Here is a 26,546-nt window from a genome sequence, read left to right as displayed (position 1 = left end):
TTTTCTGACTGGTCTTCTTGTCAGGTGTTTGTTAATCCCTTTGTTAATCCTTTATAGGTAAAAGAAACATTAACCCTTAGCTATCTGTTTATGACAGAAGTAGATCGCATCGTAGAATGGGCCACTCAAATACCCCAGGACAATCTGCTTCAATACAGAAAAAAAAACAAAACAACCTACTGACCAAACACCCCTAGTTTTCACTTCCCACCACATATTGGAACCCATATAGGTATCATCAAACAATTACAACCCATACTTGATGGAGACCCTATACCGAAAGAAATCTTCTTCCCTCTTTTGGCTTTCAAAAAACTCCCCCAACCTCACTTAGCTAATCGTTAGAAGCTCCCCACAGACCAGGGCACACCAACTTAAAGTGGCACTAGACCTGACAGAGCAGATGCAAAACCTGCAGACATATCTCCACTGCTACAATAATCAATACTACACAATAACACACTTTTCAAGATTCATGGGTCCTACACATGCCTATCACAAGCAGCATACCTCATCCAGCACATTAAATGCCCTAACAACTATATGGGTGAAACCAGACAATCACTACACTCCCAAACAAACTCTCACAGCAAAATGATAAAAGACAAAAATATCATGTCACCCGTGAGTGAACAATTTTCACAAAGTGATCACTCCATATCTGACCTCTCAGTCCGTGTCCTCAAAGGTAACCTGTACAACACTTTCAAAAGGCAAGTATGGGAACTTAAATTCAAAACTCTGCTAGACACTAAAACCAGGGGACTCAGAGACATTGGTTTTAAGACTGATGACAACAATTTTAATACACTTCTCTGCTTCCTAATCCTTAATTGCCCATTTCATTTTCAGTGGTCTCCTACAGCATGTGTGCGCCCCTTATGTATAACTATCTGTCCCACCTTGTATTTAGCTCATACGCTCTGATTACCTTCCTCAGACACGAAGAGCTCTGTGAAGCCCAAAGTTTGTATCTTCCACCAAGAGAAGTTGGTCCTACAAAAGATATTAGCTCACCTACCTTCTCTCTCTCTCTAATATGATGGAAGACTGAGTCTCAAACCAAATATGAGAAATACTAACACGATGGACAGTATTACTAACATAAAAGATAATGTCTATTTTTATACCGATAATCACTTCACTTGGGTCTTACTGATACTTTGAGCATGATTTTTAATTAATCTTCAAATGTTCCCTTAATCTGTATGAATATAGGAATGCTCTTTAACTTTATATCCTTTACATGAAATTTCAATTTTTTCCTTTGGTTTCTCTGCAATATATTTCTATTTGGGCTGTCAAGCAATTAAAAAAATTAATTGCAATTAATCATGCTATTAAACAATAACAGAATACCATTTATTTAAATTTTTTGTATGTTTGCTACATTTTCAAATATATTGATTTCAATTACAACACAATACAAAGTGTACAGCGCTAATTTTATATTTATGATTACAAATATTTGTACTCTAAAAAAAAAGAAATAGTATTTTTCAATTCACCTAATACAAGTACTGTAGTGCAATCTCTTTATCATGAAAGTTGAATTTACAAATGTAGAATTATGTACATTAAAAACCTGCATTCAAAAATAAAACAATGTAAAGCTTTAGAGCCTACAAGTCCAATCAGTCCTACCTCTTGTTCAGCCAATTGCTCAGACAAACAAGTTTGTTTACATTTGCAGAAGATCATGCTGCCTGCTTCTTGTTTACAAAGTCACCTGAAAGTGAGAACAGGCATTCACATGGCACTGCTGTAGCTGGCGTTGCAAGTTATTTACATGCCATATGGGCTAAAGATTCATATGTCCCTTGATGCTTCAACCACTATTCCGGAGGACGTGTGTCCCTGCTGATGACGGGTTCTGCTTAATAACGATCCAAAGGGACTGATACATGTTTATTTTCATCATCTGAGTCAGATACCAAGAGCAGAAGGCAGGGCTAGCCTTACCATGAGACAAACTGAGGCGGTCGCCTCAGGTGCCAGACTGTGCGGGGGGCACCACTAGGACCCAGAGCGTAGAAAATTGTGTCTGCTGCTGGTGCATATGTATTCTCTCTGTTCTAGATGCACACAGATGGTGGAGTGCCGTGCTGGAGGAAGGAGGGCACAAGAGACATAACAGGCAGGCAGGAGAAAAGGTGAGAGGGAATAACTGAAATCAGCAGGAGCTGCAGGGAGAGAGAGGAGAAGGAGCCTCTTATGTACTTCTCTAGCACCCTCAGGAGCCTGGACTGATTAACACCAGCTTCTCAGGGAGCTTCCTGTTTCCTGCTGCTTACTTAAACCCACTTGAGGAGAACAGGCAGTCAACTGAAGTAGTAGGAGCCAGTAAGGCCCTTAAGACGCTGGTATCTTCCCTCACTCAGGCCCTGCTACCAGCCTGCTTATTTGTCCCCTTCAATTGAGTGTTGAGAGCCACTATAGTTGGCACAGAACTGCAGTCATGAGTGAAAGAAGAAAACGCCCCTCTGGGGCAGCATTCAGAAAAAGAAAGAAAGCAAAGGAAGCTTTTCTACCTAAGCGGGAAGAAGCTCTCCTGAGACACAGACACAAATGTTCATGGTGAGCCTTCCGGCCCCAGTGAAGATATGCCTGATCTTCCAGTTAGTCAGAGTGCAGGCGACCTGGCAGCTACTGCAGCATCCATATCTCCATCTCAAATGGATGTAACCACACACATTCCTGAAGAAAAGTGTAGATCAGAGAAGAGCGTGGTAGAGGCACAAGAAACAGCTGCTTCTGAGTTTAGATGATCCAGGACTGTGGACCCACTTGAGCAGTAGCCTGAGGGACGTCCTTGTACTGCATGGGCCACTACAAGTGAAAAACTTCATGTTCCCCAAAGACAGTGAAAATAGAAGTTTTCATCCAATACATTACTGGCATGAAATCCCCAATGGTGACAAAGTGGAGAGGCCATGGCTTATGTACTCAAAAATCCAAGCTGCATACCATTTTTGTTGTAAACTCTTCCAGTCTAATATTCCAGCCACATTGGGTTCTACACGAACAAAGGGAACGGGAAAAATCTGGCTAGAAATCTAGCATGCCATGAGAAGGCAGCAAATCACCAGAGAGCATTCCATAGGTGGAAAGAACTTGAGATGAGACTAAGGTTAAAGGCCACAATAGATGATCAGCATCAAGAGAAGATTGCATCAGAGTCTCTTTATTGGCAAAATGTTCTGAAAGGGCTCATTGCCATTGTGAGAATGCTTGCTACCCAACACCTACACTGCATGGGACTTCAATCACTTATGTCCAACATGGAAACTTCCAAATTTGTAGGCTATGGCTGAGTTGGCATGTCTCAGGAGCATCATAAAAGTATTCCACCACCCAAATTACACACCATCACCCTTGGAAAACAATTTCCAAAATGAACACAATGCAGTGAAAGTCAAAAGAAGATGGGCGATCTAAGTTCAGAAGATATACTCTGTTATCTGGACTGCACACCAATATGGAAAAATTACTTATGGTATGTTTTAACAACAACAAACCTTAGAAAAATGTCCCTGCAATAGTGAACGGTCAACACTTTTTCTAGAATGTATTGACATTGATGATACTATAGGAGCTGGTATGACAAATGTGCTTCTTAAAAAGCTGGAAGATACGGGAATTGAGATAGTTGACATGAGAGGTCAAGGCTACGATAATGGTGCCAACATGAGAGGAAAGAACACAGGAGTGTAGACACGGATCCAAGTGTTAAACCCTCAAGCTTTTTTGTCCCAAGCAGTTCTCATTCACTGAACTTAGTGGTCAGTGATGCAGCATCAGTTTCTAGTGAGACTGCCAAATTTTTTAATGTAATTCACAGTATTTATGTATTTTTCTCTGCATCAACTCATCGATGGCAAATTTTGAAGAAATATCTGGAAACACCCTCTCTGACACTGAAACCACTGAGTGCCACATGATGGGAAAGTTGAGTGGAGGCGATAAAGCCTATCAAACACCAAATTGGGAAGACAGATGTTGCCATAGTTGCCATTCTGGAGGATAATACTATGACAGGAACTGTTCGTGGGATAACAGTGGCAGAGGGAAATGGAATCACCAGAAACATACATAAATTCAAATTTCTATGTGGCTTAGGGTTGTGGCATGAGATACTGTTTGAAATAAATGTTGTAAGCAAGAGACTCCAAGGTGTTGACCTTGATATATCTGGAACAATGAAACAACTGGACAAAGCAAAGTCATATCTACAGTCTTACTGGTCAGATGAGGGATTTCAAAATGTTCTGAACAGTGCACAGAAGTTGGCAGAGGAACTTCACACTGGATGGGTGCTATTTTCCCATTCACTCAATAACACAAGAGTCACTGAAGAAGATGACATTTTGATTACAAGACATGGGATAATCCCAAACAACAATTCAAAGTTGAATTCTTTAACCACATGCTAGATTGTGCAATACAGTCAGTTGAAGAACGTTTCATGCAGCCCAAGGACAACAGCAGTATATTTGAGATGTTGTATGATATTCCAGAACTCCTCACTATACCTGAAGAAGACCTACACCAGCAATGCAGGGCACTAGAGACAGTGTTGACATAAGATGTGATACTGATGTGAGTGATTTAGGTGATTAACAGAAAGCCCTTTCAAGGCCTGGTCTACACTAGGAGTTTAGGTCAAATTTAGCAGTGGCTCATCCACCCAACGAAGCCATTTACTTTGACACAAAGGGCTCTTAAAATCGATTTCTGTACTCCTCCTTGACGAGGGGAGTAGCACTGAAATCAACATTGCTGGTTCGAATTAGGGTTAGCATGGACGCAATTCAACGGTATTGGCCTCTGGTAGCTATCCCACAGTGCACCATTGTGACTGCTCTTGACAGTGATCTGAACTCTGATGCACTGGCCAGGTACACAGGAAAAGCCTTTCGAATTTCATTTCTTGGTTGCCCAGCATGGAGAGCTGATCAACACAGGTGACCATGCAGAGCTCATCAGCGCAGGTAACCATGCAGTCCGAGAATCAAAGAAGAGCTCCAGCATGGACCATACTGGAGGTACTAGAGCTAATGGCTGTATGGGGAGACGATTCCATGCTAGCAGAACTACATTCCAAAAGATGGAATGCCAAAACATTTGAAAAAGTCTCCAAGGGCATGATGGAGAAAGGCCACAATAGGGACTCACTACAGTGCCGCATGAAAGTTAAGGAGCTCAGACAAGCATACCAGAAAACCAAAGAAGCAAACGGACAGTCCAGTGCAGAGTCACAGACATGCTGCTTCTACGCTAAGCTGCATGCAATTCTAAGGGGACTGCCACCACTACCCCACCCTTGACCGTGGATTCTGAGTAGGGGGTGCTCTCAGCCATACCTGAGGATTTTGCAGAGGGGGAAGATGAGGAGGAAGAGGAAGAGCTTGCACACAGCACACCGTTCTCTCCAACAGTCAGGATCTTTTTCTCAGCCTGACTGAAGTAGCCTTCCAACCCTCCCAAGGCGGTATCCCATACCAGGAAGCCATAGAAGGGACCTCTGGAAAGTGCACCCTTGTAAATATAAAACATGGTTTAAAATCAAACGTTTTTTAAGATTAATTTGCCCTGAGAACTTGGGATGCATTTGCAGCCAGTACACCTACTGGAAAAGTCTGTTAACGTGTCTGGGGATGGAGCGGAAAACCTCCAGGAACATCTCCATGAAGCTCTTCTGGAGGTACTCCAAAAACCTTTGCAGAAGGTTTCTGGGCAGGGCAGCCTTATTCCGTCCTCCATGGTAGGACACTTTACCACACCATGCTAATAGCAAGTAATCTGGTATCACTGCATGACAAAGCCTGGCAGTGTATGGTCCCGGTGTTTGCTGGCATTCAAGCAACATCTTTATTTATCTCGCTGTGTTATCCTCAGGAGAGTGATATCATTCATGGTAACCTGGTTGAAATACAGGAATTTAATTAAGGGGACAGAGGTGGCTGTTCCTATGGGGCTGTTTGACTGTGGCTGAAAAGAAATCCTTCCCTGCAGTTAGCCAAGCGGTGTGGGGAGGGGGGGCATTGGCACTGAGCTGTTTGCGTTTGGCTAGCAGGGTACTTCCCTGATACCAGCCACACGATGGGGGGAGGGGTAAAGGGATCATCGCAGAGAATTGGATGTGTAGAGGGGGGTTACTTAGGTTTCTGCTGCTGCACATTAACACAAAAACCGCAGCACTCAACAGGCTTTGCTTGGTATGGGAAAGGAGGGCGCTGCTTTTATGAAGGTTGCAGAAGCTGACAGACAATGGCTTACCATGGGCGCATGCAAGCTGAATTCTGTTGCCCAGTCCTGCATCTGTGATCTCCAACACCACAGCCACAGGCACTCAATATTAAGAAGCAAAATGCGACCTTGTACCGAAATCACATGCGCTATGTACTGTGAATAATGTTGTTCATCGTGAAAAAGTACACCCATTGTTCTGTAAAATGCATCTTTTTAAATACTTCTCTCCCTTTTTTCCCTCCCACAGCTGCAAATTTTTCAAGCCTCCCTCCTCCTTCCCAAAGGCTCTCTCAATAAGGCAACGAAAAAAACGCACAAGAGATAAAATGTTCGCTGAGATCCTGCAGTCGACCCGCAGTGAAAGAGCTCATCTGAATGACTGGAAGACACAGTATCACAGTACAGGAAAGCGTCCAATGAATGTGAGGACAGGAGGGACGCTCGAGATGAGAGGTGGCAGCAGGAAGATCAGAGGAGGCAGGATGCAACGCTGGAGCTACTGAGGGATCAAACGGACATGCTCCGGCGTCTGATGGAGCTTCAGGAATGGCAGCAGCATCACAGAGTGCTGCTGCATCCCCTGTATAAATCGGAGTAATACCGTAGTATAGACACACATTTCAGCAGGATCAACTCCAAAGGCTGTTCTGGAATATATGTGCACCCTCTTTCCAAATGCTTTTGTTGCTCTGCGCATATTTCTAACACTTCCTGTAACAATTGCCAGTGGAGAATGCAGCTTCTCCAAGCTGAAGTTAATAAAAACACATCTATGCTCCACAGTGACACAGGAGAGGCTGGTCGGCCTTGCAACCATCTCAACAGAGCATGAGCTGGCCCAGACTGCAGACCTTCAGGAAGCAGTTCAAATCTTTGCAACCAAGAAGGCACAGAAAGCACCACTTTGATTATTCAAACAGATAAAAATGCCAGTGTTTACTATGCAGACAAGAAAAGTTACATTTGCTGTTCAGGCATTTGAAAGTTAAGTGTTACTTAAAATTTTTGAACAAGGCATTTTAAGTTGTTAGTTCTCCTTTATTGGGGTAGGTAACAGAGCAGTACCATGAAAGGAGTAGAACAGGAAGAAGGCAGAATTGAGACCTTTCAAAAAGTTTTGGCTCAAGCGAGGGAGCATGGGGGCGTCATTTGAGCTCCCCGCCTCAGGTGCCAAAATGTTGTAGACTGGCCCTAGCAGAAGGTTGATTTTCTTTTTTCTTTTGTGTTGCTCTTTTAAGACTTCTGAAAGCATGCTCCATGCCTCATCCCTCGCAGATCTTGGAAGAGACTTCAGATTCTTAAATCTTGGGTCCAGTGCTGTAGCTATCTTTAGAAATTTCACATTGGTATCTTCTTTGTATTTTGTCAGATTTCAAGTGAAAGTGTCCTTAAAACGAACAACATGTGCTGGGTCATCATTCGAGACTGCTATAACATGAAATATATGGTAGAATGCGGATAAAACAGCAGGAGACATATAATTCTCCCCCAAGGAGTTCAGTAATTAATTTAATTAATGCATTTTTTTTAAATGAGCGTCATCAGCACGGAAGCATGTCCTCTGGAACGATGGCCGAAGCATGAAGAGGCATATGAATCTTTAGCACATCTGGCACATAAATATCTTGTGACACCAGTTACAATGGTGCCATACGAACACCTGTTCTCACTTTCAGGTGACACTAATTAAGAAGTGGGCAGCATTATCTCCTGTAAATGTAAACCAACTTGTTTCTCTTAGCGATTGGCTGAAGAAGTAGGACTGAGTGGACTTGTAGGCTCTAAAGTTTTACACTGTTTTGTTTGAGTGCAGTTCTGTAACAAAGAACATCTACACTTGTAAGTTGCACTTTCATGATAAAGAGATTGCACTACAGTACTTGTATGATGTGAATTGAAAAATACTATTTCTTTGTTTACCTTTTTTCAGAACAAATATTTGTAATAAAAAATAATATAAATTGAGCACTGTACATTTCATATTCTGTGTTGTAATTGAAATCGATATATTTGAAAATGAAGAAAAACATCCAAAATATTTAATAAATTTCAATTGGTATTCTATTGTTTAACAGTGTGATTGATTGATTAATTTTTATTGCGATTTTTTTTAATCGCATGAGCTAACTGCTATTGACAGCCCTAAATTCTATCAAATTAATTAAAAAAAAAATACTTCTGAGTTTTCACACAATGCACAATCAACCTGTGGAACTCTTTGCCAGGGGATGTTGTGAAGGCCGAAACTATAACAGGGTTCAAAAAAGAACTAGATAAGTTCATGGAGGATAGGTCCATCAATAGCTATTTTAGCCAGGATGGGCACAAATGGTGTCCCTATCCTCTGTTTGCCAGAAGCTGGGAATGGGCGACCAGGGATGAATTACTTGATGATTACCTGTTCTGTTCATTCCCTCTGGGGCACCTGGCACTGGCCAGTGGGCTAGATGGACCTTTGGTCTGACCCAGTATGGCCATTCTTATGTTCTAAATCATCACGATTATTAACAAAAGACTTGCGGATAAAGAGTCTTCATATGCAAAATACAGTGTACAAATCCTATTAATACTTTATTTTAAAAAAAATTAATTTTACTAATCAGTGTGATTACAGGTGAATTTATCATCACTTTTGGAAAGCTAAAATAAAACTATAATATCTGGTTTAAAATATTTAATAAGGTTAGGAAAAATAAGTTAGATGTAAGAATATTTCAGACATCTAAAGATGCAATATCTATAAATACTACTAGATTGAAGCAATATCTATAAATACTAGATTGAAGCTCTAATCTAGATTAGATTTAGGTTAAGATTTGTGAACAGATTTGACAGTGTTGAAATCCTGAACAGTTTAAAAGTTTGGGGCGGAAAATGTAGGACATTTTGTAAAGCCACCTGTTTTTGCAAGATTTCTGATACTCTGGGCCAAAATCTCACAAGGACAGGTATGCTTGCAAAATTTCAGACTCATCTGAACCTAGAAAATGTAATCTACAGGACCTTAAGGCAGGATGCCTTTACCTTGACTGGGGTGAAAAAAGGATAGTATAGCCCTTTAAGATCCCACACACACACTTTGGGAGTTGGTGGAACTCAGGTAAAACACTGGCCCCTATCCCATCTAAGTCTTCATTCCATAGGGGGTCTGATTCACTGATAAATCAGAATTTGAAGTGGACTTGGGGGAAACAAGCCCTAAAGAAGCTGGGGAAAGGATTAGGGCTCCTAATGTCTGGTACAGCTGAGACAGCTCCTTTTTCCCCAGTCCCTTGTCCCTCATAGAAGGAGAGGGCAGTGGGCTCCCAGCAATGGGCTGGGACCATGTGGGAAGGAGGAGTGGGAGCAGCCTTCCACTAGAGGAAAGTGATTAAGGAAGGCATCATGACCTGCATTTTACAAATTATTGCTGGTAAGCTCCCAGATGAGTTAAATAATAAGGTTGTGGCCTAATTAAATCTTATCCCTTGCATCATCTTTCTTTCCACATGTCTTTCTTGTCTCAGTGCAAGAGGTTGGACCAGATCAGTGGTTTTCAAAGTCCCGTCAGTGGTGCTGCCCAGCTAAGGCAGTCCCTACCTGTTCCAACATTGCCCTACGCCCTGGAAGAGGCCCACAATGGGTCTGGCTTCTAGGCAGGGGGGCCATGGGGCTCCGCGCGCTGCTCCCGTCTTGAGCACTGGCTCCGCACTCCCATTGGCAGGGAACCAGCCAATGGGAACTGGGGAGAGGGGTGTGCCTGTGGGTGAGAGCCGTGTGGAGCCACCAGTGTGCCTTTGCCTAGGGTGCAGCAAATATGACCGGAAAGAACAATGGAGCTGTGAAAAAAAATCTGTGAGGCAGCTGGCAATGATATTGTTTGGAATCATTGTTTCATTCACCATGAAGCACTGGCATATGGGGGTATTTCTCCTAATCTTATTGTAGTACTGAAGGAAGCAGTCAAAATCATAAACTTCATTAAAGAGAGCTCACTCAATAGCAGGCTTTCTGAAGTGCTATGCTCAGACATGGGAATAGAACACATCCATTTAGTGTTTCACACTGAAGTAAGGTGGCTGTCGCAGAGCAGAGTGCTTATCCAGGTGTACGAACTCAGGAATCAGATTCTTTTTTTTTGGTGGTGAAACAGTTTAACTTGGCAACTTTGTTTGACGATGACAGTTGGTTAATAAGTGTCATACCTTGCTGACATTTTCTCGATTTTAAATTAACTAAACTTGAAGTTACAAGGAAGATACAATGATTTGTTTCAACACTGTGAGGAGATATAAGTAATTCAAAAGTCATTGGCACTGTGGCAAGCACATTTGAAAAGTAATCAGCCCAGCTACTACATGTTCTCAACACTGTTACAACACACTGAGGAGAACACCACCAGTGAGGAAAAAGTGAATTAAATAAAAACTATCATACAGTTACATCTTGCTGCTCGGTCTCAGAGTTTTAGTCACTATTTCCCAATAAAGAAGTTTGAATATTTGAATGAAAAACGCTGCTTTCAAAAACCCTGAGGCAACAATGGAGCTAAATCTGACACCTGAGCAAGAGAATGAACTGCTGCATCTCACCTGTGATAACACTCTGAAAACACGGCACAAGTCAATAAACCTGTCATCATTTTGGATCAATGTTTCCAAAGAATGTCCACAGATAAGTAAAGTAAGTGTGCTCTTGTTGCTGCCTTTCACAATAACCTACATGTGTGAAGTTGGATTTTCAACTTTGACAAGATTAAAAGCCAAAGAAAGAAATTGACTGAAAGTGGACCTGATTTGCTGGTAGCCCTTTCAACCTGTGATCTTGACTGGAACGAGATCAGAAGGAACAAACAGGCCCACCAGTCACATTAAGTAAGTGAAATGCAACCTGATCGCCTTTATAGTGTTTTGTTTAAAAGTAATGGTTTTGTCTAGTGTTAGTTATGTAAAGTGGGTTATGCTGGAATGTATTGCATTATTATGATTTTATGAAAACTCTAGTCAAAAGATGTAATTATGTTGGGTCATGGGCATCAACAATTTTCTTCAACTGGGTTGCAAGAAAATAAGTTTGAAAACACTGGACGAGATCACCTCTCAAGGTCCATTTCTATGATTATATGTTCAGGACATGTAAGAGCCTTCTCATTTTTAATTCAAGTAGAAACAAAATTTGTAAGGGCAGGATTAAAATTTTTAACTTTTAATCTCTCCAAAATCTTAAAGGGTTAAAATCCATGGTTCCAGTTTTGATCTCTCTCTATTAACAGCAGCAGTATTACACAATTGTTCAAATGGTCAAGTTAAACAAAACAATCAGGTTAAATCTGGTTTCTCTTTTTGTCAGTTCAGATCTCCAGATGAAGTTATGAACTCTAGGAAGTGGACGAAGTCAGTTTATTATAACTTCCTTAACAACTATTTAAATAGCTAACCTCCTTTCACATGTATCTGACGAAGTGGATATTCATCCACGAAAGCTTACGCTCCAATAGGTCTTCTTGTCACTTTTTACAGATCCAGACTAACACGGCTACCTCTCTGATACTTGACTCCTTTCTAATGTGGGTCTTTTAATTGTTTTCACATTTGTATATGGCTAAATTGTTTCTTCTTCCATAAGCTTACATTTTACATGTGAAATGTTTAGTGTGAGATAAAAATTCTGACAGAAGACACTGAAAGCTAAGAAAATTGTGGAGCAGAATGAAAGTTGCAGAATATATGAGTTCATTGCATTTACCACTATAAATAGCCTAGTTTATAATACTTGAACACTATGGTGAACTAATCTACATAGAGTTCACTATCAACATGTCAGTTTACTCCGTTATCTGAAAACCAGTTAACTTTTATCCATTTTTAATATCATAATTTTACCCTTGATATGAAAAATCCACGATGAGCTAGAGTTCATGTTCAGAAGAAAGTTACAGTTTTCTTGCACACATACATGTTTTCCTTTCTTTCTCTGAATTTTGTAGAAATATAGGGATGGTGCTGTGATTACAATCAACAGGACACTGAACATTTTTGAAGGGTCTCATGAACTAAGATCTACCTATGTTAATTCCCAAGAGAAAACAGAACATATAAGGAGATAGTTACTTAGAGATAGCTTCCTTTCAAAGTAATACAGCTACAGGTGGGGAATGGAGGGAGAGAAGAGAGAGGAAGAGTATTTAAAGGTTAAAACCAGTGACCAGATATGATATGCCATTTTAAATATATCAGTTACTCTTAATTCAAACAGCAGAAGCGACTCTTTTGAGTGCCCATAAAACCTGGGCATCCAGGCTATAGTGCCCACTCATTTTACTTCACTGTACCAAAGTGTGCATAAGAAAGGACTCTGTTTAACACTTCTGCTGGTGGTTCAACATTGCTTTCTCTACAGCCTTAATCTACACACCTGAAAGACTGGGTCCTAAAATGAGAAACTACAGATTATATGCCAAAAATGAATTTTACATAAACCAGGGATACTAGGAAAGTCCGACTAGTTTTTTTTACCTGTTTCATTATGAAAAGCTTCTTAAAAATAATTAAACACTTAACTACTTAAAATTACTTCATATGTATTTGGTATTAAAGTGAAAGTTCAATGAAGAAAATGAAGATTGAAGAATATATTATTTTGATTAATTCATTTTGATGAAACTTTCAGTCACAAGAAAGCATGCTACTCTGCTGAGTTATTTACTTTAGTGCTTTGGAACTGGGTGGCAATGAATAATGAAGGACATAGTGACAGTAGTCTGCATGAGCAGTTAGCAATTGATAATTTCCATTTCTGGTGCCACACAGCTCCATTTTGGGTTCTATTGTCAAATATGGGTGAAATGGTCTGCTTGCAAAACTATGCATGCATTCATGAAGGCAAAAACACTCTTTGCTGGAGCAAACAGGGATTTATGGGTATAGCGAGTATGAGTATATTTTTGTTGGTTCATCTGGACTTAATGATTAGCCCTTTATACATGTACTTTGTTGACAGTTTAACAAAAGCAGTGGGATTTTATTTTAAACTCAATAATGCAAACTAAAAGACGACAGTATAGCAGACTAGAAAAAAGGTAGTTTCAGACATATGCTATTTAAAATTACAGTTATAATACTCATTAACAAATAGTTTAAAATACTCCCCTTTTGGAGGGATTTTCTACCTCAGAAGTTCTCCTAAGTCTTCTACTAATCCAGAAGAGGGATATTTGCTCATTTACTGTAGAGAGCAGGGATTTTGTGCAATACACGTTTTGATACTCATTTTTATACTTAAAAAGTTCTCTACCTGAAAAAACTCTAAGACACTGCTATGTTCATAAACACTTCAAAAACACAATCACCAATAATTTAATAAAAACAAAAGGATAACCCATTCTATTCAGTTTAACTTTAAAAAGTAAAACCTAGTTTAAAAAAAAATTACATTACCTGTGCCCGCTTCTCCATGTCCTGACAAGTACCTAATTGTTCTTCCATGGCAGCTCTGATTTGCCTTGCCTCATATTCTAACTGTCTTCTTGTCATATCTGTTTGCAAGGAGAACTGGAATCCAAACATGGAAAAGACATTTTAGCAAGCAACTCTGGATAAAAACAACTCATTTCATACTGGAACTTCATAAATTTAGACAAAAACTGAAGAGTAAAATAAAACATTATTGGTTATCAACAAGGATACATACTACTATCCAGTGGCTAGATTTTTTCCTGTAAATCATGTAAATTGTCTAAACAAAAGACCATACCACAACATGCAAGAAGGATTCAGACACCAACGTATGTAATCAGCATACCACCAAAAGACTTACTCTGCAAGCTCTCCAAGTATGGCCGGGGGGGGGGAGGGGCAATAAGGGGGCCGCAGCAAGTAAGGGTCACCAGCTCACCGCCACTCCACCGCCTCCTCCCACGAGCACACTGCTCAGCTCCGCTTCTCCTCCCTCCCAGGTTTGCCACACTAAACAGCTGATTGGCGCGGCAAGCCTGGGAAGGAGCCGGGAGAAGCAGAGCTGCGGCAGGGGGTCCTCGGGGATGGCCACAGCAAGTAATGCGGTGGGGGGCGCAGCAGCCCCATCCCCAAGAGCGCTGCTTTACCACATCATATCCAAATTCGCATTGTATCGGACTGCACTATATCGAGGTAGAGGTGATTTGCCTATTTACACATTATAAAAGACTAAAAAAAACCCCTTTACTTGCTTGAGATGCATCTCAAAACTTTATGTTTGCCAAATTTAAGTTTACATTCCATCTCATACGTTGCACTTACACTTCGGCCTCTCTTCAATTCTGTTTCTTCAGTGTATCTCAGATTTATGCTAACTCCAGGATAATGGAATGTGTTGGAATTCTTTATCCTAGGGCATTCATATAGTTTTTACTGATAATTATAGAGCCAAATTTAAAATGTACTTTTCTAACCTTTTAATACAATGTTACTTATTGTCATGTGCTATATATTTTATTTACTTGCCCGTACAGAATAAACTTCACTAAAAAATAAAAAAAACAGACAATATAAAGGTTTTCAACCGTATACCGATATATCATATGTCAATGTATATCGTTGTTAGTTGTTAATGTTAATCGCAGTTAATGCACGCGATTAACTCAAAAAAATTAATCGTGATTAAAAAATTAATCGCAGTTTTAATTACATTGTTAAATAGAATACCAATTTAAATTTATTAAATGTTTTTGGATGTTTTTCTACATTTTCAAATATATTAATTTCAAACAACACAGAATACAAAGTGTACACGACTCACTTTATATTATTTTTTATTACCAATATTTGCACTAGAAAAATGATAAACAGAAAATATTTTTCAATTCACCTCATAAAGTATTTTAATGCAATCTCTTTATCGAGAAAGTGCAACTTACAAAAGTAGATTTTTTTTTTGTTATGTAACTGCACTCAAAAACAAAATAATGCAAAACTTTAGAGCCTACAAGTCCACTCAGGCCTACTTCTCGTTCAGCCAATTATTAAGACAAACAAGTATGTTTACATTTACGGGAGACAATGCTGCCCTCTTCCTGTTTACAATATCACCTGAAAGTGAGAACAGGAGTTCGCATGGCACTTTTGTACCTGGCATTGCAAGGTATTTTAGTGCCAGATATGCTAAACATTTGTATGCCCATTCATGCTTTAGCCACCATTCCACAGGATATCCTTTCATGCTGATGATATTTCTTAAAAAAATAATGCATTAATTAAATTTGTGATTGAACTATTTTACCCACATTCTGCCATATATTTCATGTTATAGTAGTCTCACATGATGACTCAGCACATGTTCTTCATTTTAAGAACACTTTTGTGGCAGATTTCACAAAATGCAAAGAAGATAATAATGTGATATTTCTAAAGATAGCAGCAGGACTGGACCCAAGGTTTAAGAATCTGAAGTGCCTTCAAAAATCTGAGACAAATGAGGTGTGGAACATGCTTTCAGAAGTCTTCAAAGAGCAATACTCTGAGCGGAAACTACAGAACCCGAACCACCAAAAAAGAAAATCAACCTTTTGCTGATTGCATCTGACTCAAGTGATGAAAACGAACATGCATCGGTCCTCACTGTTTGGATAGTTATCAAGCAGAACCCATCATCAGTATGGACATGTCCTCTGGAATGCTGGTTAAAGCATGAACAGACAAATGACTCTTTAGCACATCTGGCAAGTAAAAATCTTGCGATGTCGGCTATAAGAGTGCCATGTGAATGCCTGTTCTCACTTTCAGGTGGTGATGTTGTAAACAAGAAGCGGGCAGCATTATCATCCACTAATGTAAACAAACTTGTTTGAGGGACTGGCTGAACAAGAAGTAGTACTGAGTGGATTTGTAGGCTCTAAAGTTTTACATTGTTTTATTTTTGAACGCAGGTTTTTTTGTACATAATTCTACATTTGTAAGTTCAACTTTATGATAAAGAGATTGCACTATAGTATCTGTATTAGGTGAATTGAAAAATACTTTTTCTTTTGTTTCTTACAGTGCAAATATTTGTAATGAAAAATAAATATTAAGTGAGCACTGTACACTTTGTATTCTGTGTTATAACTGAAATCAATATATTTGAATATGCAGAAAACATCCAAAATATTTATATTAAAAAGATCAATCACACGAACAATCTTTTTAATCGCTTGACAGCCCTAGTTCTAATGTTATATGTTTTGCATTTATTCAATGCTATATTTGGACTGTAATGCCTGTAATATAGTTTAATAATCTGGAGCAGAGACTAAATCTTCTAAATTTTGTACAGTGGCAGGCCCTTTGTTGGAGTTCAAATATATCTGAGTTCCATTAAAAGAGTCCCTCTGGGCTACACGCTTGCCCCAAAGAGATAATCTGTCTACATGAATAACAATGGAATTTTGACTGCTAGCACCTTCATAAGATAGTTCTTCAACTAACCCACTTAAATATAGTACACTGCGTACATGATAACTAAAATCATGGGTACTCGGGACAAACATTCCAGATCTCCAACGAACAACGATAAATAAGAAACCAGATCACTCAGTAGTCTTGTCTTTGTTGCCTACTAACATCTTTAGTTTAGGCTCTTGAGACAGCAAATGAAAAGATTATTTGAGATCTTAAAGGATGCAGTATAAAAAAAGAAGAGAAGGCACGGAGAATCAACTGTATGTTTGGAATATAAGGATTATTTGCTTAAAGTCAAATTAACAAGGAAAGATTCAGAAATAGTAAACAAACTGGGTGTTCAATTTTGTAATCCTCTGATTTATCTGGCCTCCAACACTGAAAGCAGTGTCTGTTCTTCTGCAGAGGGTACTGGAAGACAGTCAAAGAACAGGGACAGTGATTTTAATGTGTTCTACACAGAAAGAGCACAGTAAGACTTTAAAAGAAAATAAAATTATTATAGTGAACAAGTCTCGCATACCAGCACATGTCAAATCTGAACCACTGTTCTTCCTCTGCATAGGTTACAGAATGTATCCTGAGCTACGCACACCCTCTCTGGTTGAGGCACTGTTCACTAACTTACTCTCCCTGCTCATGTTAGCACTCCGGAGGTGGTAACTCGGGATCCTGGACAGTAGGAGTAAGAGAGTGGTTGGAGGAAGAAGAAAAGGAGTGAGAGAGATGAATAAGTCTATTTCTATGAAGTGCTGAGAACTCATTGCCCTATGAAGTTAGTGAAACCATGTCTACTGCTTTTTTTCATGACTTTAGTGGGAGCTCAGGTTGCTCAGTACTTGCAGTATCAGGCTGTCTGAATTGGTGGAAAATAGAATTAAAGTGCATACATTAAAACGCACAATATATCTCTGTGTTAAAAATCTTACTAAAATAATCCCACATGACATTCTCATAAGGAAACTAGGGAAATGTGTTCTAGATTAAATTACTGTATAGTGGACACAAAATTGGTTGAATAAACCATACTCAAACAATAGTTATTTATTAAGCAGAGTCACTGTTCATATCAACGCATTTGTAGATAGCTCACTAAACCAGACTGTATATGTGGGAGGAATTACAGATTTCCATTTTCTCAAAATAACTCTTTTGACCACTAACACAGTTAACTGCAATTCATTTCTTAATGTTAACTTGTAATACCAATTCATCCAGCACCCCTAAAATATGCAAGTTTGGAAAAGGAAATATAGTGACAAAGTTTCTGAGAGAGCACTAAGTTTTTGAGAGTGAACACATGCATTTTCTGACAGGTATACAGAATACTTGACATGTGGCTGTTTGTGTGTTACCCATTTAGCCTTAAACAATTGTTCTGGAGTCCAGTGCACTTTTTTAATATCTTGTACTGGAAGCATCACAAGGATAAAGAACTTGAAGTATTTTTCACATTAAGCTAGATATCCTCCCAGATTTCTGTTGAGATGGTGAAGTTCTTTTTCCTTTTGAGACTGAGAGTGAGAAGTTACTGCAAAGCATTAAGCCACCTATAAGTAATTCCTACAAAGTGACTTTTGTTTCCTTATTTCCTTATATGTTCTTTTAGATGTGAGAGAATTGAAACAGACCAATTGTTCCCTATTCTTGCATGAATCCTTGAACATAGCCGCTGAAAGAAGAATTGTGAAAAGAGTAGTAGCTGATATTTGTTACACATATAATTGAAGGACGTCAGTCTATTATCTTGCATTTTATCTTTAATTTTTGTTAATCCTCTTCTATCCAAACTGCACGGATGGAAAGTGTCATGTTGGCCTTGATCCTTAGGCGTGGGTTTTCCCACAGTGATACAAGAACAGATTTAGTAAGATTGGATGATGTAATTGTCATAACGTGTTGCAGGATGCCCCATGAAGTTGCAAAGATTAAAATTTTCCGTAAGGGTGTGGGTAGCCTCTCCACACATATAAAAGAAGAGAGGGAAGCAAACAGCATAGCTAAGCGTTTCTGAATCTCAAACCAAGCTGGTGTGTATTTAAAGCCAATGGAAGAGAAATGCCTTACAAAAGGACACAGTTGGAATTCTAGATAATATAGATATAAATCTGGCAACCCAATGTCTCCAGTTGCCCACATTTTTTAGGGTACTGTGTGATAAATGAAGATGTTTTATATCCCATATAAACTGCATGATAACCCCATTTATTTGAGCAAAGAGTGAAGGAGAGACCTTGCAGTCAGTATTTGGCAGATATTCATTTCGACTATTTCTGTTCCTCCAGTAAAGATAGAGGGAGGAGATGCCAGCTCTCTACATCCTTGGAAATTTCTTTTTAACATATATATCCCATAGTTATAGAAACAATTTTGGGACAATTAGGACAAATCTTAATACCTAAATAAGTTATTTCCTTGCATATCTGAAATGGAAAATGCTGAAACTGAGAAGGATTTGGTCTTTTGCATATATCCATTGTTTGCGATTTATTCCAGTTAATGTAAAAACCAAAGATCTCTCCGAAGATGTCAACTACTTGGGACTGATGAGGAGAGATTCTTCAATAGTACAAAAACGTCATCAGAATATAACTGATTCTGTGTTCTTCCATGTTTATAATCACCCCTTCAGTGTCTGAGTGCTGAAGTGTATACATTGCCAGTGGTTCAAGAGAGCACTTAAAAAAGAGGTGCAGGAGGGGACAGCCCTGTCATGTCCCTTTTTTTAGCTGAAGTATGGGAGAAATAATTTCATTAGTTTATACTAAAGTGAAGGGAGAGTTGCATAATACACTGACCCAATTCAGGAATATTGGTCCTGTCATAAACAGATGGTTAAGGGTTAACGTCTCTTTTGCCTGTAAAGGGTTAAGAAGCTCAGTGAACCTCGCTGACATCTGACCAGAGGACCAATGGGGGGACAAGATACTTTCAAATCTTGGTGGAGGGAAGTCTTTGTTTGTGCTGTTTGTTTTGTTCGTTGTTTTCGCTCTTGGGGCTAAGAAGAACCAGACATGCACCCCAGTTTCTCCAATCTTTCTGAAACAGTCTCTTATGTTCAAAAAGTAAGTATAGCTAGAAAAGGCAGATTAGTCTTATCGTTTGTTTTCTTAACTTGTGAATGTGTATTTTGCTGGAAGGAGTTTTACCTCTGTTTGCTGTAACATTGAATTTCAGGCTAGGGGGGAGGGAGTCCCTCTATGGTATATGAATTTGTATACTCTGTAAACATTTTCCATCCTAATTTTACAGAGAAAGCTTTTAATTAAAGAAAGAAAAAGTAAAAACTTTCTCTTTTTAGAACCTGATTGATTTTTTCCTTGTTTAAAGACCCAAGGGGATTGGGTCTGAACTCACCAGGGATTGGTGGGGGGAAAGAAGCGGGGGAAAGGTTAATTCCTCTCTGTTTTAAGATCCAAGGAGTTTGGATCAGTGTAGTCTCTCAGGGTAACCCGGGGAGGGGAAAGTCTGGGAGGGGGAAAGGAGGGGGAATGGTTTATTTCTCCTGGTTTTAAGACCCAAGGGGTTTGGGTCTTGGGTTCCCCAGGGAAGGTTTTGGGGGAACAGAAAGTGTGCCAAACACTATATTTTGGCTGGTGGCGGCGCTATCAGATCTAAGCTAGGAATTATGCTTAGAAGGGGACACGCAGGTCCCCACTTTTTGGACGCTAAAGTTCAAAGTGGGAAAAATACCTTGACAAGTCCAAATCCAAGTATTTTTTAGGACAGCCATTAGATGAAGCCATTCAATATTTTCAAATGCCTTCTGCACATCTAGAGATAAGGTATGGAGAGAACATTTGATATCTGAACCTTCTGGATCAATTGATCGATTTTTCTCCTATTATCAGCAGCCAATCTTGCTTTAATGAAACTACAGTTATTTGAGTGTATAATTGATGTGATGATGGTGTTCAGTCATGTCATTAAAATTTTTGAAATTTTGCAATCTGTGTTCAATATAGACATGGGGAGGAAGTCACCGTACTTGCGACTATCTTTTATGTTCTTTGATATTAAAGTAATTAAAGCAGTTCTCATTTCGTGAGACATGGTTCCTTTTCTGGAATGTTTCAATGAAGACTTATGAAAGAACAGAAGATGCGGATTACAAAATGTTTTGTAGAAATCTGCCAGAAAGCCATCCATTGCAGAAGCCATGCTGGAATTTATATTTTTTTGTAGCCTGTTCAATCTCTTGTTTTGTGAAAGCTTTGTCCATAAACAACCATTGTTCTGAAATGAGGTATTAAAAAGTTAGGGTATTAAAAAGTAGGCCTTCAATGAAATGATCAAATTTGTTAGAGTTAATCTGGTTGTCTGATTTATATAAAGCCTGACAGAATTGGTTAAATTGTTTATTTCTATCTACTGGTTCAAGGATGGCACTCCCGTCTTCTTGTAGTAAGAAATATGGTTGTTGGCTAATTCCATCCTAAGTCTTATGGCAAGTAGCTTACATGCTTTATCTTCCTATTCGTAATATCTTTGACTCTGCTGAGTGTCAGTTTGACTTGGCTGGATAAGCGTTCATTATATTTATATTTGGTATTGATCAGAGAACGTAGGATGTTTTCATTATTTGGGTCAATCTTGTGCACTCTCTGCAACTCACCTGTTCCTTAGACAGAGAGTCTAGTAAATTGAGTCTCTTTCTTCTTTTGGATGGCATACTTTATGCACTCACCCATTACGGTAACTTTTAGAGTTTCCCAAGAGATAGTATCTGAGAAACTGTGTACTTATTTTCTTGTACAACTTTAGAAATGACTGAATCAACTGTGGAAAAATTTTTGCATATTTTAGCAGCAGTATTCAGGTTTCACCTAGAAAATTTCAATGAAGTGTAATCAGCTTCTATGGTAAGTAGGGTTGTCGCGCGATTAATCACACTGTTAAAAAATAATAGAATGCCATTTATTTAAATATTTTTGAATGTTTGCTACCTTTTCAAATATATTGATTTCAGTTACAACACAGAATACAAAGTGTACAGTGCTCACCTTCTATTTATTTTTAAATACAAATATTTGCACTGTAGAAAACAAAAGAAATAGTATATTTCAATTCACCTAAAAGTACCGTAGTGCAATCTTTTCATCATGAAAGTTGAACTTACAAATATCAAATTATGTACAAAAAATAATTGCATTAAAAAATAAAACAATGTAAAACTTTAGAGCCTACGAGTCTACTCAGTCGTACTTCAGCCAATTACTCAGACAAATAAGTTTGGTTATATCTGCAGGAGATAATAGTGCCAGCTTCTTGTTTAAAATGTCACCTGAAAGCGAGAACTCGCGTTCACATGGCACTGTTGTAATTGGAGTCGCAAGATATTTACGTGCCAGATGCGCTAAAAATTCATATGTCCCTTCATGCTTCAACCACCATTCCAGAAGACATGCATCCATGCTGATGACGGGTTCTGCTCAATAACAATCCAAAGTAGAGCAGACCGATGCATGTTCATTTTCATCATCTGAGTCAGATGCCACCAGCAGAAGGTTGATTTTTTATTTTTATTTGGTGGTTTGGGTTCTGTAATTTCTGTATCGGAGTGTTGCTCTTTTCAGACTTCTGAAAGCATGTTCCACACCTCATCTCGCTCAGATTTTGGAGCACTTCAGATTCTTAAACCTTAGGTTGAGTGCTATAGCTATTTTTAGAAATCTCATATTGGTATCTTCTTCGCGTTTTGTCAAATCTGCAGTGACAGTGTTCGTAAATCAAAGAACATGTGCTGGGTCATCATCCAAGACTGCTATAACATGAAATATATGGCAGAATGCAGGTAAAACAGAGCAGGGGACATACAATTCTCCCCCAAGGAGTTCAGTCACAAATGTAATTAACACATTGTTTTTTTAACGAACATCATCAGCATGGAAGCATGTCCTCCAGAATGGCGGCTGAAACATGAAGGGGCATAGGAGTGTTTGGTATATATGGCACCTAAATACCTTACAATGCCAGTTACAAAAGTGCCATGCAAACGTCTGTTCTTCCTTTCAGGTGACACTGTAAATAAGAAGCAGGAAGCAGTATCTCCCGTAAATGTAAATAAACTTGTTCAGCCCATCGCTAAGACAAACAAGAAGTAGTGGACTTGTAGGCTCTAAAGTTTTACATTGTTTTGTTTTTGAGTGCAAGTATGTAACAAAAAAAAATCTATATTTGTAAGTTATACTTTCACGTTAGAGATTGCACTACAGTACTTGTATGAGGGGAACTGAAAAATACGATTTCTTTTGTTTATAATTTTTACAGTGCAAATATTTGTAATAAAAAATTCTATAAAGTGAGCACTATACACTTTGTATTCTGTGTTATAATTGAAATCAATATATTTGAAAATGTAGAAAAACATCCAAAAATATTTAATAAATTTCAATTGGTATTCTATTGTTTAACAGTGCGATTAATCATGATAAATTTTTTTAATTGCAGTTAATTTTTTTTGAGTTAATTTCAATTATTCAACAGCCCTAGTGGAAAGTATAATTGGAGCATGATATGAAATTAATATATTATCAATAGTTACTTCTAGGCATGCTGGAATCAGTTCTGAGTACACAAGAAAAAAATCAGTTCTGGAATAAAATGAATGTACTATGGAGAAATAGCAATAGTCCTGGTCCTTGGGGTGTCTCAGTTTCAATACATATTTTAAATCAAGTTAATTCATTAATAATGAGGGTTGGCCTATTGTGCTTTGTAAATTGGATTTGTCCAGATGTCTATCTAGCATAGTATTCCAATTGCTTCCCAGTATTACAGGACTGTCATTTTTATTAGAAAGAATGTCTGCAGTGTCCTTCAGAAATTCAGAATGACCTCCACTTAAGATTGTAAATGCTTCCTAGAATTAGCTTTTTGAAATTGATACAGACATCAAGAAGAATGCACCTTCCTTCAGGCTCGACCAAGTCTGTATACATTGAAAAGTTATACTTTTATACATTAAGATGGATGTGCCTCCGCTCTTAGAACTCAATGGTGAATGATATTCAGCATCTGCCTATATCTTCTTGATTCTATTGGCATCTATTTCCGCTAGATGAGTTCCTGCAATAAAGCTACCTAGCGCTTTTTTGATCTTGCAGTGTATGAGAATTTTAATTCTCTAACAGAAATGCTTAGAAGAAATACGAGGATGTCTGGTTAGACATGAAGCTATTGCATACTTTTGCAATTTAGTATCTATTAGTCCCTGATACTCATAGGTTATGTTCTCATTTATTTATCTATTTAGTCACTTAAATAATTAATCCCCTGCATGATTATGGGTTCAGGGTTTTTTGTTCATTTTCGTTTTTTTCCAGGTGTTGTAAATAATGAATGCTGAATTTTGTTATTTATAACTATTTCCATCTTGTGCATGTGTTTATATTTTATATAAAAACAACAAAAATAAAAATTTAGAAGACTAGTTATCAATGTATACTGTCAAACTGACAGGCCACATCTAGTGAGGTCGTAGAGCGGTCTATTCTGGGTCCGGTACTATTCAAACTTTCATTAATGACTTGGCTAATGGAGTGAAAATCTGTGTTTAAAATATAAGCATGATACCAAGAGACAGGTTGTAAGCACTTTGGAGGACAGTATTAGAATTCAAGACAACCTTGAAAAATTGGCCTGAAATCAACAAGATGAAGATCAATAAAGGGCAAAATGCTACACTTAGGAAGGAAAACTCAAAAGCACAAACACAAAATGGGGAATAACTGGCTATGCCAGTGGTCCTCAAACTTTTTCTGTTGTGCCCCTCTTTACCCATAATGGAACTTCTCCGTGTCCCCCAAGGAGCAGGGGTTGGGAGCTGGGGCCGGGAGTAGGGGTCGGGGACTACAGGAACAGGGCCGTGGCTGGGAGCCGAGGCTGGGGCCAGGGTGGAGCTGGGAGCAGAGCACGGCTGGGTGTGCTCCCTCCCCTCCCCCATGGGGGCTCGCCCAGGCCCTGCCACTCTCATAGACTCATAGGTCAGAAGGGACCAATATGATCATCTAGTCTGACCTCCTGCACAAGGCAGGCCACAAAACCCTACCCATACATATTTATAACAACCCCTAACCCATGACTGAGTTATTGAAACACTTCTTTTTCATTACAGTTCACCTCATCTTGATGTACAAGGCTACTCCACCACCTTTGCCTTTCTCCTGTCTTTCTAAACAGCACATAGCCTTCAATACCCGTACCCAGTCATGAGTACTATTCCACCAGTTTCTGTTATCCCTATAATATCCGGTTTCACTTCCTGCACCAGTGCTCCAGTTCCTCCATCTTGTTACCTAGGCTCCTCGCATTAGTGTACAGACATTTAATTTTTGGCGTTTGGCGTCTGACATTCTTCCCCCGTCGTGCACAGACCTTCTACCACCAGCATCACCCGTTATCTAGTTTCTACTCGCTTTTCCTCCTTGGGTCAATTCTTCGGTCCACAAGGGTATCCCTCTCACTTTGTTTACTTCCCTCTCCAGGTTAAAATCCGGCGGGGAGATCTCCTGAACATCTCCCAACCATCTCCCCAACTTCCTGAGTTTAAGCTCTCTTAATGAGGTCGGCGAGCCTCCATCCCAGAAGTCTATTTCCCTCCTTAACGTAATGAAGTCCATCCCGACGACAGTCGTCTGTCCGTTAAATGCTTCCCATGACCATACCATCCCAAAGCCTCCTTATAGCACCACTGCCTGAGCCATCTGTTTATCGCATAATCTTGTCGCTCCTTCGTCGCCCCGCTCTAGGAACGGCAGAATCCACTGAAGATCACCTGAGCCTCGATTTCCTTGAGCGTCTTCCCCAGTCTGACATTATCTTCCTTGATACAGTCCAGCGAGTGACTAGCCGTATCATTCGTTCCCACATGAAGGACAAGGCAACGGATTCTTTCCCGCTCCCGCTAGGATCCTTTTCAGCCTCAGGTCCAATCCTGTACCTTAGCCCCCGGTAGACAGCACACTTCTTCGTCCGATCAGGTCTAGTTACAGGCCTGTCTATTCCTCTCAGTAAAGAGTCCCATCACGTAGACTTGCCTTTTCCTGGCGACAGTGTGATTCTCCGGTCTATCCCCCGCACCAGCTGGCCACAAGTCCTCTCGATTCGTATTCGCCTCCGCAATCCTCCTAGGCTCATACTTGGTGTCGCTCCATTGACCTCCCCTCCTTCTGCAGGACTTAGCCGCTCGCCTCTTTTCCTTGCCCTCTCTCTCTTCAGCGAGCACCTGCTGTGCTCCATCTTTCATTTTCCAACCCAGCAAACCTGTTCCTGAGTTTATCTCCATCGCTGCCCGTCTTTTCCTCTGCTGGTTCTCCTAGTCACATGCTTCCACCGTCCACTTTCCTCACCCAGCAGCTCCTCAGAATTCTTTGGTCCTGCTTCCATCTGCTCGTTCTGAGCTTATCCCCTGTGCCTCATCATGTCTGTGTTCCATCAACTGTCAAACCCCCCTAAACTCAGCCAGAGTTTCCACCTGCATCTCCAGTCCTCTTATCTTTCTTCCAGCAGATCTATCAGGCGGCACTTCATGCAGAACAAAACCCTTTCAGTGCCCCCTCCAGACCATGTACATGCCACAGCTACCCGTATCCGGTCATCCTCAGTGCGTCTCTACCTGCTGCCTCTGTTCTCAATCATGCCCTTCCAACCTGTGCCTGGCAGTCCAAGCCTCACACCGCACACAGCACCAACAAGCACTGGGCTGCTGGCAGACCCCTGCTCCTCCCTTTCTGGCTTCTGGTTTCTCGCCTTGGTCGTCCCCTGTACCTCCCCTGTGAACTCCCACTGAAACCCCTGTTAGCAGCTCTGTTTGGCTCGCGCCTGTGCCGCTGCAGCTGTCTGTGCCGCTGCCTGAGTGCCTGCTCCTATATAGGACCCCTAATCAGGTAAGCCCCGCCCCCG

The 26,546-nt window shown here is 39.8% G+C and overlaps 1 protein-coding gene across 4 annotated transcripts in view; it reads right to left on the bottom strand.

Moving 5' to 3' along the window:
- APC (APC regulator of Wnt signaling pathway) overlaps positions 1-26,546 on the bottom strand; it is a 196,404-nt gene that overhangs the window by 79,292 nt on the left and 90,566 nt on the right. For all 4 annotated transcript variants that reach the window (XM_075067153.1, XM_032768262.2, XM_032768260.2 and 1 more), the window contains exon 6: positions 13,668-13,781. In XM_075067153.1, coding sequence (XP_074923254.1) covers positions 13,668-13,781 — 114 coding nt within the window. The remainder of the gene's footprint in view (positions 1-13,667; positions 13,782-26,546) is intronic.

This window comes from Chelonoidis abingdonii, chromosome 6 (assembly GCF_003597395.2).
Source record: "Chelonoidis abingdonii isolate Lonesome George chromosome 6, CheloAbing_2.0, whole genome shotgun sequence".
NCBI lineage: Eukaryota > Metazoa > Chordata > Testudines > Testudinidae > Chelonoidis > Chelonoidis abingdonii.
Note: the sequence above shows the minus strand (reverse complement) of the source record. Positions and strands in the feature narration are given on the sequence as shown.